Here is a 16,484-nt window from a genome sequence, read left to right on the forward strand (position 1 = left end):
ATATTGTACAAATAAATAAATATAAAAATAACAAATAAGTACATATGTGTTCCTACGTATATGTAGTTTATCATCATCTGAACTATGAAGATATCAAAGGAAAACCACAGGGATATAATCTAATCGGGACACCCCAATAATGGCACAAAGATGCTATATCAAAATGATGGAAGGCTCACATGTGCACATAGTGTTGCCCAGGACTTGTGATGGACATAAAGTGCTTTCTGGGATCTGTGAGAGAACAGAAGGCCGTGAGCAACAGGCATCGCCTAAGACTTGTGATGGACATAAAATGGCATCACCACCTTGCGATGAACATCAAATGACAACCCTTGCAAAAACCAAGGTTTTAAAATGTTAAAAGGCAGAGGTGAGGCAGTTGGGTGCTAAGGAGGCGCAAATTAAAAACTTAAAAATTATGAAAAAAATAAATATTGAAGTTTTACAATTAATTGTTGATTGTTTAAATTTTTTCATCAAGATTACTCGTATGAACCATGAAGTTTAAGGCTCTAAGCTAACTAGTAACTCTTGTTCATGTGTAGGAATTTTACGTTTTTCTTCAATTTTGAAATTTCAAAAGTTTTGGACAAATCTATTGCTGCACTTACTAAATATAGATGAATTAGACAAATCTTGAAATTTTGAAAGTTTTAGACGGTTGTTATGATAAAACTTCATTGACGGTTGTGACAAAAGCTATTCATGGAAGATGACAACAGATCTAGATTCAATATATATTATGAATTTATGACAACATGGCAATATGTATCCAAGCATCTCATCCGTTATCACCGCACTTACTATTTGAAAGTGAAACTAAAAGAAAATAGCACCCTAGCACCATAGTCTCTGACCTCCCATAAATCTGCCGCCTCACTTAGTTCATAGTTTGAGACAAAAAAAAAAAAAAAAGAAAAAAGCGAAAAGGAAGAGGAGGAGAACCAGTACACAAGATTCAAGGAGGAATTTTGGTTGACAAACATTTTGAGTGTGTGGTGAGAGTTCACATCAGCCCCTCACGAGGGTCGCCCCACAGCACATTCCAGCCTTGTGTGGAAACATTTCCTGATGACAGTAAAAAAGGAATTAGGATCTGTTTCACACGGTGACTTACAATAATTTTACATGTACATCCCATAATGCATTGGAAACATCTTCAATAATTAATAACACATAAATAGGGAAAATGCTTTTAATGTACGATGGAATGTATAAGATCGGTGTGAAATGCCATGCATGAAGAATAGATTCGGTGTCTACAAAAAGTGATGAAACATCATTGGGAGATATTCCCAATACAGGGTTGGGATGTGTTGTGGAGCGTTCCCTTGTGAGAGCGGCTGAAGTAAATTCGTGTAGTGAGGTAATCTTTTTAAGTCGTGAGGCCATTTAGAGGAGCCACGTCATCCAGAACATGCCTATGCCCAAGTGGTGAGGGCTACTTCGTTACATGTCAACTTCAAATTAGCGGAAAAAAGCATCATTTCATCTTTTCCAACTGGAGCCTCAAAGTTGTGAAAATGACGTACACTCCTAGATCCTCTGCAAAGATACGAAAGATAACGACAGATAGAGGGGTAACTTCGTGCTCTGACTATTGGTGCATAATATTCTATTTTCAGTTTGATGTATCAAGATACAATTTTGGAGGCACGATTAAGAGCAGCAGGAAAAAAAAAAAACGAAGGCCTGATCCACTTCACAAAGGCCGGATGTTTTGGGTTGAAGTTATACTGTTATGTCTCAAAGGGAAATATGGTGTTGGATTGAATTAGTGGGAAATAAAACTTTGGGTTTATTTCTTTCATAGTTATCTAGTTCCATTAAACCCCACAAGGTGCAGAGAGACATCCGGCGAATTTTTTTGCTTAAAACTATTTGGTAAAAAGCGTCATGGCACAAGTGTTTTGGTACAACTGGCAATAAAATTTGATTATTTTATAAAGATATAATAAAAAAAGAACTTTTCTCTACATTTCTTTAAAACCAAAGGACATTAAAAAACGTTTCTCTCAATTTTTCCTAATTAAAGAGAAAAAAATGAATCTTCTTAAATTGAATAAAAAAGGAAAAAAACGTAGACCTCTATCTTCAAGCTTGTTGGATCTTTTTGGTTGTTCACCAATAATCGTTGCAAGAACAGGTGCCATCTTTAAAATGGTGGAACCGGTTCCTATCCCTAACAATGATCTCCCTGCTATATATCTTTGATATCAATTTTGTTGCTAGATGGCAATCTCCACAGGCTCGAAGGTTTTTCATCACCCTTATGGGAGTCCTGGGATTTGTGCTAATAAGCCCAAAGGCAATTGCCAACTTCTCACTGTGATGACACAAAGCTTGTCTTTTTCCTTCTTCACTGGCATCAATCAACACCTGGTTAGTCTTCGGAACATATCCCTCTGCCTTCAATCTCATCGCAACATCATCCAGCATGGAGTAAATATCCTTTGACCGAGGGTGTCTGCTATCCCCAACCATGAATTCATGTATAACATTATCGATTTCAATGGTACTACAACCTGGGATCTTTAGTATCCCTCTGTCTTTCATGAACCTCCTCAGCCTCGCTACATCATCCCACCGCCTCCTGGCAGCATAGATGTTTGACATGACAACATAGTTCCCGTCGTTAAATGGTTCCAATTCAACTAGCCGCTCCATTGCAGTCTCCGCCAATTCAACGTTAGCATGGACCGCGCAGGCTTTGAGCAACGTCCCCCACACAACTCCATTGGGCTCCAATGGCATGTTTTTCACCATCTGGTATGCTTCGTCCAGGTGGCCAGCCCTTCCCAGGAGATCTGCCAAACACCCATAGTGTTTAATGCTAGGTTCAATCCCACAATCCTTTCTCATCGAGTGGAAAAGCTCCTTGCCCTTGTCTACCAGTCCAGAATGCGAGCAAGCAGATAGAACTGCAATAAATGTGATTTCGTCGGGTCTTGTTCCACACATTTGCATTTGTTCAAATCTATCAAGTGCTTCCTCTGCATAACCATGCATGGCAAGTCCCCCAATGATAGCATTCCACGCGCAGACACCCCTCTGACTGTGTAGCAGCTCTTCAAAAACTTGGGAAGCTGTTTGGATGTACCCACATTTCACGTACATGTCTATAAGGGCAGTAGCAAGAGTAGGATTCAAGAAAATTTGGCGCCTATCGATATAGGCATGAACCCATTTCCCCATCTCGAGAGCTCCAAGATGGGCGCAAGCACAGAGTACATTAACCAAAGTCAGTTCATTAATGTCAACTCCGGAAATTTGCATATGGTGAAACAGAGCAAGTCCCTCATTATACCTCTTCAGCTTCACATAGCCCGTGATCATTGCAGTCCACGAGACCACATTTTTCTTGGGCATTCTGTCGAACAAATAACGCGCAGATTCAAGATCACCGTGGTTAGCATAGAAACTGACCAAAGCGGTCTGAGAGTATATGTCCGACTCCGACCCAGAACCTTGCCTTTTGAGTACGAGAGAGTGCACTCCTTTTCCTTGACTGAGAGACGTGCAAGTTTTCAGAAGAAATGTATAAGTAAACTTGTCGGGTTGAAGTCCCCAATGTAGCATTTTTATATAAAGCTCGATTCCTTGTTTAAGAGCGCCAATGAGTGCATAGCCTCTCACCATTGTGTTGAATACGAAGGTAGTTGGTCTCCTCATCTCCTTGAATACTTGGTAAGCGTAACTCATTTCACCTGAAGCCACCAGTGACTCAACAAGCCTGCCAAGTAGATTATCAGTGTCATCATGTGGGAGTTTGATGATTTGGGCGTGGACTTGCTTCAATTGCATCAAGTGGGTGCATTTGTTGAGCAGCGGAAGGCATCTCAATTCAGGTCGATGATGTGACCTAATATGCAGAGTTTCCGACGGTTTAACGTAATCGGAGATTTGGATTTTGCAATTAAGAGCAAAGCCGTTCATTTCCTGCGTAAATCCTCTACCTTCCCCGTCTCTTCGTCTTTCCTCGGAATGAATTATCCTGGTTCGGCCGGACGACGAAGCAAATCAAAGAATGGTAGGATCTATCGAATGGATGCCAAGAAGAGTGCGGAATGGGGGCCGAATTTCAAAAAAATTTACTACTTTCTTCCAACTGGGAATCATATTCCCTAAATTTAAAATACTTTATTCAATGATCCTACTTGAATCATAAACAAACCAGATCTGAACCAAAAGGAAACATGAAAGATTATACTTGATCCGGAGAAATAATATCTCCCAAAGTTGGTGTTCACGCCCAAAGAAGTAACCAAAATCCACTCCTGCTGAAGATGACACAGCTGTGGATGGAACGGAACCAACATGGTGCATCATACACACTGGATTCTTCACAAGAACCTTCTGAAAACCTTGAACACCGAATCTATTGTCTTTCTTGCAAGACTATTGTCAAGAACTGATTTCTTGACTTTCTGTTGCTGCAAAGATCCAATCTTCCAACAGGGAGTGGCGGCGGCTGAAGGAAGAGAAATCCAGGGACGAAGAGGGCAGAATTGTCTCTTCTCTCTGGAGTCTATGAGAGATTTGATCTCAGATTGCAGGATGTGCTTCTTGCTTCCTCAAACCCCTTAGTTCGAAATCTGATATTTCTGCTAGGGTTTTCTCCTATTTCTTCTTGATTAAGAAACCTCCCAATATTTTGGGAGTTATCACAATCCAAATCAGTATTTGGATAGGCGTTAATCTTATTCATATCTGCAGATTAAGTTAGTTATTTCCTAATCTTATTAGGAGGTTACCAGATTCAAATATAATTTGAATTTGGTCTCTTAGAGTGGATAAGGTTAAAGGCCCAATCCTTTTACTAACATTAATCTCAGATTCGCCCCATGAACTGGTGATCATATCAGCCCAGTTCGAAGTGGGCTTTTGACCCATTAAGTGTTTAGTGTTTAATCAGTTTCCAACCTACTGCCCAGTTTGGCTTCTTTGTATGGCGTGGGACCCAAGCATTGATCTATACACCAGCCACATGGGTTCGGCCCAGCCTTTATTACAAGGCCCAGTCGAATTCACTAAAAGACTCAGTGACCCCCTTGAGCCCATCACATGGACCCTATGGGCCCAACACTTACCTTAAGTGGTCCCTGGGCCAAGCCATCTTATAAAAACCCAGAGACTGTGTGCAGGTGCAAGATTAGCCCATCAGGTATTGTCCTAAATGGTCTTACACTTAACCTCTCAGCCCTTAATGATCAAGCACTGCCTGACAAGAGAAGACCTCTCTCTTGGTTGTAAGGAACAGTGCCGCACTCTCTACTCACATGGATCCCGGGAATTAAAACATTTTGCAAATCTTTTGAGACCGTACATATACATATACATACATACATATACATATATATATATATATATATATCTTATTTTTGCAAAACAAAATTCCAACGATTGAAATCAACTGCCAGCAGTTTGGTTTCCATTAGAGAGAGAGCATTCCCGATCATTACCATTGTCTGACAAAGGGGATGATCCTGTCACTATGACCACTCACTCAGATGAATTCTCAGACTGCCCCAACATGTCCAGGTTTTGACCCCCACTAAGGATCTCACTGATTGACACATCAAAGACAGCCCGATCCGACACCTAGTGATGTGTCATAATCGAGTCTAGGGGTCAGGTGTAACTTTCCAGTTTTGCCCATTTGTCTCCAAGGTCTAGGGCAATACTGAAAATTTGGTCCAGTTCAAGGGTTCAAGCAATCCCATACTGCATGTGCCTTGGGTCTTACCCTGATGGCCGAAATAAGCCATCCCAACACTTAGTGGCACATCAGTATCAGCCTTGGCAGGATAAATCTCCCCAGACTTATCCAATGACTGTGAACATTTAAAACTAACACAAGTTTCTATAAGTGTCCAGTTTTAGGGTCTTACACAGAATTACACCAAACAACATGAATCAAACATGCACTTTAATTTATTTCCACTAAATAACAAAAGTACATCAAATCAGATTGACGCTAAGGGCATACAAGACTGTCTAACAGCAAAGGCCTGTCAGCTACTCAGCTATCTAATAAAGTGTGTTTCTTCCAATCGTTGGTCGGACCGTCGGATTGCACAATTCACATATGCGCCCCCACAGAGTGCAACCCATCGACTTCGTGAAATCTCAGCATCCTCGTACACCTCATCAGTCCAAGTTACCTCGAACACCTCATGTCACTTAGCTAGCACCGGGGTCTGAGCAGCTCGCCACACTCACCACCTACTGAGGTGCCACGTAGCCTCCATTTAGAAGTGAACCACTTGTCTCTGATATCTTTGGGATCACGTTGCATGCCAATGAATCTTTATCTCTTCCACCCAAATTGAATAGACTTGGATAAGCCATATCAACTTACATGAAGTTCATCTTCGGGTGCGGAACAGACTCCGGGTTAGACAAGCCGGTGACCTTGGACACGTTTCATGGGGCCTACGATAGCTCGTTTATATAAAGGCATTGCCTCTAGCCTCATAAGGTACGCACGATTTAGCTCTATCTTACTAGAATTTTCAAGGTATCAACTCATCACAAATCTCCTACGCTAACTTAAACATCAGAGTGCCCACACTGAATAAAGTACCCCAAAACCTCTAAGCATTCTTGTCTTGTTGTTCAACCCGACCACGTAATAGTCTAACGTCTGAGTTACCTTTCAGCAGGGAGCAACCAGATCGTGCTACATCACACCCCAAAAACAGCGTTCACATCATCGACATCTAGGATGTAGAAAAACTTTTGCATCCCCCAATAATATTCCACCATGCCACATAATGTAACAGAACCTAGTCCAATTAAATTTTAACAGCGTTTCCGACAATATAAATAATTTATTGATTATTAAAATTTGAACACCTGCCCAGGTCCAATCTTATTTTATCTATACTTCCTTTCTTTCTCTAGCTCTCTCCCCGCCATGGTTTTTAAAACTAACTCGGTGACCGAACCGGTCAGGGGTTTGGTTACTTGGTTGAATGGTCCAATCGTTCGAACCGAACGCTTGGCCTGTTCTAACAGAAAAAAATTAAAAAAAAGGTTAAATGTTTGAACGGTTAACCGCCCGATTCAGCGGTTTGTTGACCAAAATCAACAGTTTTTGGGGGAAATCCGATTTTTGGGAAAAACAGAACTGATCAGTTCCTAGTTTTTCCAGTCCGACTGCTCGGTCTGGTTCGGTTTTAAAAACCATGCCCCCCGCCTCCTATGCTCTCCCATGTTTCACCGTCTACCGGTGATGGTACACATCTCTCACGCTTAGGGGCGATGCTAGGGGACCCAAAGGAGACATGGCCCCCCTATGGTCTATAATTCTCCACTTGGAATAGAGCTTTCCATGTAAAAAATTCCCTCTTCCCAAACTCTCCACCCCAATGGTTGCCCCCCCTATGGGCCCATCCATACTTATTTCCCCCTCCACCGTTCCAGTTTAGGTTTTGACTCCCCTCACAAAAAATTTCTGGCTCCTTCTCATGTTGGACCTATACTTCCTCTTCAAAAACTGCATATCTACTAAAATAATCTAATAAAAAGACAATGGGTGCTGAGTCGTGAATTTAGACTTTGATTAATCAACCATTAACAACTGAATAATAATTTCTTCTTTCTCAAGTCTCAACCATTATTTTTACATCATCTCTTATTCATTTCCTTTGCTTTTCTCTTGAGTTCGACTTCAGTACAGGCACCCTTAGTCAGGGCACCGTTTGCGCATTTAGAGGACGCGCCAAATCATGTAAATGGCTGAAGCATGCGAGGATGCTTTACGCCATTAGTTAAGCTTCTCCTCTCCTCTCCCTTGAGTGTCGTAGACGAGACATCTCTCTTCTCCCTCTCTCTCTCCCCCCCCCCCCCCCCCCCCCCCCCCATCGACTCGGCGGTGACTTAACAACCATCACTACCAGCAAAAAATAACCATCACCGACGACGGGATCAACTTAAGCTAGTCAAGCCCTGGAACTAACAAGAGACGAGTGAGGCGATATCGAGTGTGGTGACATGACCACCTCTTCAAATCTCCTAGATGATAAGCTTAATCGGAGGTTATATTTTAGCCAGCTCTTGTTCTTTACAGGCATGTTAGCTTCCTCGGGGTGAAGCATGAAGTTCTGAATTCTTCATAGAGCCACTTCCATAGTTTCACTGTCCATATTTGCAAAGCATACTCTGAACCAACCAGGTTCCGTGCAATGGAAAGATGAACCAGACAAAACATTGAGCTTGATGTCGTTGATAATCACACGCCGCAGCTCCATCTCTGCTTCGACAGTTGGTTCTTTGAGGAGACCCCTCAAGTCCATCCAACAGAACGGACTGGTGTTGCTCTTCAAACAATCAATTCCCACTTGGGCAAGCTTCGTCATGAAGATCTTATGTCTCGTCGCTAGCCTTATTGCACTCTTCTGGATGAAGCTCTCAACAAACCCGTTATCTGACAAGATGGATGCGATTAGGTTTTGCGCCTGCATGGAGACGAGTCCAAAGTTGGACATCTTGCGACCGCTATTCACCACGACATCATTATATGAGTACACTATGCCGACCCTGAAGCCTGGTAGTCCCATGTCGTTAGAGAGACTATAGACGATGTGGACGAGATCACGATTACACTAGGTGTCTTCCTCTTATCTCAGAGATGCTTATGAAATTGGTAGGATGGCTGAAGACAGTTCCTGCATATATCTCATCGGAAACTAGGTGGATGTTCTTTTGGTAGATGATGTGTCTCGATCTAAGATTGTCCCTAGTGGGTTTTATGGATTTGTGACAATCAAGCCTTTTACTTTGATGTTGGCCTCTTGGACTTTCTTGTATGCCTCTTCCAGTGCACCTCTAGTGATATTAAAGTTGTTAGAGCTGTTGCAAATGATTGGAACAAGCTGAACTCCTGTTCTCCCAAATCTCAATTAAAACTGCAGCAAAAGTGTATGACAAAATTAATGAAGGACTATGACAAACTAAAGAGAGAGATGTCTGCTTAACTAGCGGCGTAAAGCATCCTCGCACGCTTCAACGCGTCCTCCAAATGCGCAAACGGTGCCCTGACTGAGGGTGCCTGGACTGAAGCCTAACTCTTTGTTCTCCCTTTCTCTTTTGTTTTTAATAAAGAAAATTCACTGTAAAAGAAAATAATTCCTCACGAAAACATGAACAGCTTCACGCATCCAAATCCAAAATCCAATGGACCTTTTTCCTAAACTGAGACAAACCCACTGCAGACAAACTCACCGAGCCCCTCCCCATCCATCTACTTTTCTGATTCCAAAACTAAAGTCCATGGAGGCTTTCTCCATGCCCATACTTTATTTTCTGTCCACACCAGTCTTCTAATCCTCCCATGCCAAGACCATTGCTGTAAATGAAATTGCAGAGTGGAGGAAATCAACAGTTCACGCAGGAGATAATCGTTAGTGAATAGAGAGCCAAGGTAAGTTAAATTAGGGCCATTTATTAGATTTTTTAGTTGCAGCTGAAGTAAAATGTTTAACCTTCTACCCTTCTGTTGACAGTTTTCAAATATGAACGTCACCACAACATTTACATTTTCCACAATAGAAGAGCATTAATTCAAACTTTGCAACTCCACTGAATCCACACTTCTCAATCAATCCAACTCCACCTCCTTCATGGTGGCATCTCTCTTTCCTTTTACGCTGAAATTTAAATATGGGTTCCTTGCTTTACAATGGATGAACTTCCGAATTTCTATGTCATTTTGCTTAGCTCAGAGGGGACCATTACTCCCTGGCTATGCCTATTTTTCTTTCAACAACGGCTCACTGAAAAGCCTCTTCAGAGGCTGAGAATCTCGTCATAAGGGTATTGCCAACTCCGCCGGGTAACTTGGCTCTAGCGCCGGATTCTCCACCACTAGCAGCTCTGCCACCGACTCTAGCGGGGTTGTCTCATCCACTCAGGCGTACCATTGGCCGTTCCATTATCATCGGTAAAACTCACCAAGCCCGGCACCAATTGCAAGTCCTCCAGCGACAACAGTTCTGTCTATGTTGCCAGAAAAAAAGGAGACGAACAGGGGAGAGCGGAGGGGGCAGAGAGAGAGAGAGCGAGAGAGAAAAAAAGGGAGTGCAGAAAGTCGAACACAAACAAAATAGGAATTTAAACCTCAGCGGGTGTTCAAATTTTAACAATTCAGCGTGAGAAACACGAGTCCAGATCTCCTGCCCACGAGAACGCTGCCCAATTAGCTCGACTGGGCTCCGTTACATTACGTGACGTGGTGGAATATTATTGGCGAATGCAGAAGTTTTTCTGCATCCTCGTGCAGACGATGTGAACTCCCAAAACGTCCTAATCCACGGAAAACATCTTCTAACGACAAGTACCACATGTGGAATGTTTGGGGGAAGGCTACGATGCAAATGTTGGACCGTAGGCATTTGATAAGAGTATATTTTTTGTACCGTAAATAAAAGTAAATTTTCTGGCATTTTTGCACTCAAAATGTAAACAAACTTTTGCATTCAAAAGTCGGTAGGACAATAAAGGTAAGGTAGATTCCAATCTTAAAATTTGGTATTTGTACCTGTCACAACCAATGCTCGTATTGGGTGGGGCGGGGGATTTGAATTCACCATACCTCTCTTCTACCAGACTACAACTAATATAATTTATTAGAATAGAATAATACATATACGGAAACAAAGAATAAGAAAAACGTCTCCTCACAAATTTAGCTTCTATTAGTAATCGGTCTTATTTGATCACGTCTATATGTGTATCGTGTGAATACATAGAAACGTCTCCTCACAAATTTAATATATTTACATGTATGGAAGGAAGATATTCCCAACATGTGGCTGGATGCTATTTACACATAATTCTTACTTACAGCACTTATTCTATCTTGTCATCTAGCTGATTTTGGTAGCAATAAAATAAGAATAGCGTTGGCACTCTACATATTTGTAAGGAGTATAAATACAAATATGTACAGTATAAATATATACAAAATATAAAATACAATATTTTGCACTCTACATATTTGTATTTATACTCTATATAAACTGAGCCTGACTGAAACCCAGAAGAAATGTCACACAAATTTGTAAATGTAAAAAGGCAGATGGAACATCTTATTTATTTTCCGTAATGCCCCTTTGTTCCATGATTTTGAAAATCGGATTGGTTGACCAGAAATCGATCAGGCAAATGGTTTTGTTTCATCTTAAAACTGTTTTTAGGCCAAAAACCGTTGATTTAGTCAATGATCCGCTGACCCAAGCAGTTGAACTGTCAACACAAATAACATTTTTGGCCATTGCTTATTTTAATTATTTTTTAATCAAAACAGGTCATCTATTTGAACCAGATGATCAAACCATTTTACCTGAAAACTGGTAACCAAAACGGTTCCTTATCCGTTCTGGTTTTTAAAACAAAGCTATGTTCTAACTTGGTACAAAGAAGAAGATATAGCCTTTAAAAATCAATCAAGCTCAGTCCTACATTGGCAAATATCTTTTGGATGAAACATGATTTGCGGGGGACAGGCCTACCAGTGCCTAGCAAGTAGAAGAGTGGAAGAAAGATATGATATGTTTTGGGGGCAGAACCAAAAATGGTGTCAAAGCTTGTTTTGTGTAGAACCAAAGTAGCATTCTTTTTTTTGGATTTTCAAAGGGGTAAAGTTGATCAATGAGATTTTGATTCTCATTGATCAAGAATCTCATATTCATTTTTTAGATTTATGTAGGAATTAAGGAAAGTTTATTTTCTTAGGTTTCACTTATAAGGTAAAACTTTTTCACCTAAAAGGAAAGTTGCTAATGCTTGAATATGACAAAAATAGTCATTTTAATAATAACATTTTATGACTAAAATGGTCATTACTTTATTAATTTATCGAAAAAAAAAATGAAACATGAATAAATGCACTTATCCAAGTAAGTGTTTCCCGATAAAAACTTACCCAAATAACTATTGCATTTACCCCGATAAATAACCTAAAAGTAAACGGTGCCCAAGAATTTTGTTCCGAAACCCAACAACAAATCCACAGTAGATGTAACGAGGTAAGAAATTGTGTGAATAATTTGCAAAAGGCTTGGCATGGCAGGCATTTTATTAATTGTTAATTAATTTCCATGTCTAAATCTGTCAAGTTTCAAAGTTGAGAATTATCCATGATAAACCCATCCTGGACTTCAGCCAACCTAGGATGAATGGCTGAAAGAAGTCCAGTTGGATAAAAAATGACTTAATTAAAGAGGAAACCGATATTAAGCGTAAACAACAGCCATCTCCACACAGAGAACGAAATCAAATAGCTGAGTAGCTGACTGGCTCGCGAACTAAAAAGATCCATGGCCCGTGCCTCGTGGGACTTGGGCATGCAATGCCCTAGCTAGGTGGTTTCTTTTCTAAGTTTTGTTTAATCTCTTAAAAAATGACTTAATAACATCACTATGTTGCTACTCTCCAATAGTCCGACAGATTAAATCGTGATTCCCTAAAACAAGTCGGTATACGAAAGCAATTCTCACTCCACTTTGGTTTGGACTTTGCTCATATAACATCATTCAAAATAAATGTAATAATTTTGTACAAAAAATATTTACAAAAGAAAAAGAGAGAAAATACCAGACCTGCGGTATTTTTAACAGTGTATGGCGGCCTCCTTTTGGTATTTCTACATAGGCTCTTCTTGATATATAGTTGATACAATAATTAATGTACAAAGATGTTAGGAGCACGACCTAATTAATCTGAAATTAGTTTTAAACAAGTTCCCGAGAAGGAAGCCTGCAGTTCTTGTCTCCTTGGGAGGTTTGGGGGAGAAGCTCCTCCAGCTCTGCTTCACCTGCAGTATGGTTTGTCCAATCTGTCTGCAGATGGAGTCGATGGCCTTGGGATCAACTGGGTCACCAGATGCATCTGTAACATAGAATGTATCTTTTGCTTTTCCACCCTTTGTTGAGATCTTTGCTCTTTTGATGCACAAACTATTCTCCCTGAATATCCTGGTAATATCCGACAGAAGTCCAACTCTGTCTTCTGTGCACAGTTCTAGCTCCACTCCCTGCAATCAATACCAGTACAATAGATTTTAAGAGATTGTGTAAGGGTGTCTTAACTTTTTCAGGTTTCTTTTGTCCATTAGTGATATATGTCAAACCTCTGAACTGCGCCTCTCAATCGCTGCTTCAAGACACTGTCTCAGACGTTGTCGCTCAGCTTCTGACCTTATAGGGAACCCATCAACATGTCGGATATAGTATTCCTACAACCAAACATGAAAGAAATACCTTTATATGATAGCATAAGCTCAAATGCTTATGTCAAAGGTTGGGAAACTAAGCAAGTTCAGCAAATTAAGCCTAAAAATTTGTCATTAGATTTTTTCCCTCGGTAATGGAATGCTTTTCTACCAAAAAACAATGTCATTAGTTGGATATATTTTCCTAGTTCTTGCATGAGTTTAGTGACCTTAGTCATGTATGAATACATTTACTACTGAACTTGATCATATATACCTGATAAGCTTCCATCCTTGCTGTGTTCACTGTTCCATGAAACACCACATATTGCATGTCTGTTAGAGTGCATATGGTGTCAAACAAGAGCTTTGGCCTGTCTTTAGACCTCATAGTAATCACAGTGTAGTCCTTTTCAATACAGTCCAATACAGTAACATCAGGTCTTGAACTCCAATCCTTGGCTCTGGTCATCCCTTTTCCTTCAACCCTTTCATAGTCTCTGTCAGCAAACATCATCTGGTGTAACCTTCTCTCTGTGTGAATCAATCCAGGGGGTGAAAGTGCCATTTTTGCTGTTCTCAGGCCATTGTTTCCTTTGAGTAAATAGCACAAAAGTTGCTTGATTTTGGATAGCCGCTCAGAATCTTCTTCAATTGGAGACCCTGTCGACTCATCAGTCACATGAACCACAGCTGCTGCTCTTTCATTGTGCGTCCAGATCTCAGCATTCACAACGTTACATCTGAGATCTGTGAGCACTGCACATAGTTCGGACAGTAAACCAGGTCTGTCAGTACCCATTAGTTCAATTGAGGTATGCTCTTTAGACGAGGGCATCACTCCAACAGAGTCTCTCAATGAAGGTAAGAAGCAGGCATCAGTTTCAAGAGTCTGCAACATGAGCAATAACATATATAAATGCGTTAGGGAGTTAACGATTTCAGTTCATTCTCAGAAATACTACAAAAATTTCATTCTCATTTCGAAATGTTTTTAATTAGAGGGAGCGGAGAAAGATTCAAACGTGCATGCAAACCTAAAGGTGGTATCTGGAGGCAAAGACGAAGATCAGCTGCTGTAAACAAGTACTTACCTTCTGTATGTAGTTGAGGATTCGTTCATCTCTGATTTTGTTGCCACCATAATCAGTCACGTTGAACACTGAAACATCAAATTTGTAAGTGAGAAGAGAAGATGTGGGATAAAAAGAAGAAGCACCGAGTTCTGTCAAATATGATTTGGATAGACAGAGGAGTAAAAATACCATCCATGAACCATCCCCCGTCAGAAGACATATACGCTTTTGTTATAATGAGGTTGAGATCTGTAAGAGCTTGGACAACTTCCAGGAGAACTCCATGCTTGTTCACACTGTCAGCCTAAATATGAAAACAGAAGTAAGCAATAATTTCTAAAGATAATTGCTTCACGGAGGCAAGGTAAAATAAAACCACCACAAAATTCAGCATGTCTGTAATGTACATTGAGGGGGAATAAAGTGGAGAGATTACAAGCTAACCTTAATTACAGTAGCATGCTCACATGCATCATTGTCAATCACAACTCTGCGTACAAAAAAAGGGAAATTAGCCAAGGAAATCGTCCCTATGCCCACTACAAAAATTAAAAAAACAGTAAAGTACGCATCCAAAGAAAAAAATAAGAACAGAGTGAATCCCTTCTAATTCTTGAAATATGGCAGTTTCTTTACGTGTCAGAAGGTGGTTCTAGGATTGCAAAATTAAATAGGAAAATGTGAGTCTTTAGAAAAGAAACAGGGGAAAAGATTTAGTTGTCAATCGTGTGCAGAGTTCTGCAGGAAATCATGCTTCATATGAAATATAATTTTCAACAGAAAAGGAAAAACAAAAATTGGCTTACTTCCACCTTGTAAGTAAGTTACAGAAAACTATCAGAAGGGCTAAAGACCAAATGGCTGGTTTTACAAAGAGACAGATCTTTTGCACTAGTTTCTGCATAAGTTGCAACCATATCTCCTGTAGCTACTTAAAAATTAAACCAAAATCCACACCGATACCGTGAAAACCCAGACTGAAAAAAAGAGGAGAAATTCGAGTCGGAAAAGGAAGTAAGAGGGCCAATACCTTGGGGGGTTCATCCGCCTGATAAACTTGGCATACTCATCATCCATTTCTTAATTTCTCAGATTAGCAGGCAACCCAATATAATTAAAGCCCCAAAATAAGAAATATTGTTCCCCAGAGAGAATTTGAAGATCCCTCCCAAGTCCTAACACTGAGGAAGTAAGAACAGAATAGCTGTTATAAATTATAAGATGAGATAAGACGAGAGAGAGAGAGAGAGAGAATATATAAATAACAAAGAAGATCAGATTTAAAAATAAAAGCTGGAGGTGAAAATGTTTAGTGTGTCAACGACTCAATCTCTCTCTCTCTCTCTCTTGACAAAGTCGTCACGTAGCGCGACAATTGAAGAATTCAAATGGCACGAAGAGAATTGGGAAGTGAGGTAGAAAGGCCACCTTTGGCGTAGGATTCGGTTTTGGTTTCCAGCCCAGCCCCACATTAATTAAATTTGCAAAATATAATTTATAATAAATACTAAAAATACACACGTGTAAATGCAAATGCGTGTGCCATAAACATATATATAATCTTTGATACAGATCTATTAAGAGCCATAACTGTTTGCATGAAAATACAGAACAAGGTTATTAAAACAAATCTATAAAGTAGAACGGAGAACCTAAACACCATAATACTGGTGACCACACTGACCAAGGCCATCGTTTATTTATAGTTGCTACTTTTTTAGCCGATGAACATTGAGCAACGAATTCATGTTTACCAAAAAAGAATAAAAAAAATAATTATACAAGTAGCTAAAACGAAATAACATATACATTCCGAAATTGTTTTTGGTGTTTGGTTATATGTTTTTCAAAAAATAATTGGCTCCATTAACTGTACAACCATTCTGAAATTAAACCATGCGCGCATTCTTAATATGCAAAAAAAAAAAAAAAGGAATAATGTTCATTCTTACAAGGAAGTATGTGGCACAGTCCGGTTGGTCTTGTTTGAATTCCTAAAAGATTTTTCGTAATATATAGGCCATCCAAAATCCTACTTAATAATAAAATATTAACTCATAAGATGAATACTTAATTAGGCCATCGAATTTTGTTAGATCACCTTATTTAATTTCCAAAACGTTAATGAGTAATGTAGTAACTTTATAACTATTGAATTAATAGAAATAGAAATAGGAGAATCTCAAGTC

The 16,484-nt window shown here is 39.9% G+C and overlaps 1 protein-coding gene and 2 pseudogenes across 2 annotated transcripts; all 3 read right to left on the reverse strand.

Annotated features, from left to right (window-relative positions):
• Positions 1–1,911: 1,911 nt before the first annotated feature.
• Positions 1,912–4,096, reverse strand: LOC148853454 (pentatricopeptide repeat-containing protein At4g21065 pseudogene; annotated as a pseudogene). Its single transcript, XR_016113179.1, has one exon. The product of XR_016113179.1 is annotated as a pentatricopeptide repeat-containing protein At4g21065 pseudogene (transcript).
• A 3,777-nt stretch (positions 4,097–7,873) lies between these two features.
• LOC148853455 (1-aminocyclopropane-1-carboxylate synthase pseudogene) lies at positions 7,874–9,296 on the reverse strand (annotated as a pseudogene).
• Positions 9,297–12,499: 3,203 nt separating this feature from the next.
• On the reverse strand, positions 12,500–15,963 carry LOC148853456 (ACT domain-containing protein ACR6-like). The gene is made up of 7 exons (XM_088982799.1): positions 15,326–15,963; positions 14,740–14,785; positions 14,485–14,599; positions 14,314–14,381; positions 13,497–14,111; positions 13,139–13,243; positions 12,500–13,042 (listed from the first exon to the last, which is right to left on the reverse strand). Exons 1-7 carry the CDS (start codon positions 15,370–15,372, stop codon positions 12,707–12,709), a joined length of 1,332 nt encoding a protein of 443 aa, XP_088838925.1. The 5' UTR covers positions 15,373–15,963; the 3' UTR covers positions 12,500–12,706.
• Between the last annotated feature and the right edge of the window lie 521 nt (positions 15,964–16,484).

Source organism: Nelumbo lutea, chromosome 4 (genome assembly GCF_056320005.1).
Source record: "Nelumbo lutea isolate HS-2025 chromosome 4, American lotus-T2T, whole genome shotgun sequence".
NCBI lineage: Eukaryota > Viridiplantae > Streptophyta > Magnoliopsida > Proteales > Nelumbonaceae > Nelumbo > Nelumbo lutea.

What these genes read in the sequence shown, in the direction of transcription:
- LOC148853456 (XM_088982799.1), bottom strand. Translation starts at nt 15,372, where the DNA reads ATGGATGATGAGTATGCCAAGTTTATCAGGCGGATGAACCCCCCAAG. An exon ending in AGGCGGATGAACCCCCCAAG is followed by an intron (nt 14,786 to 15,325) that starts GTATTGGCCCTC and finishes TTTTGTACGCAG; the next exon opens with AGTTGTGATTGACAATGATG. An exon ending in AGCATGCTACTGTAATTAAG is followed by an intron (nt 14,600 to 14,739) that starts GTTAGCTTGTAA and finishes TTTCATATTTAG; the next exon opens with GCTGACAGTGTGAACAAGCA.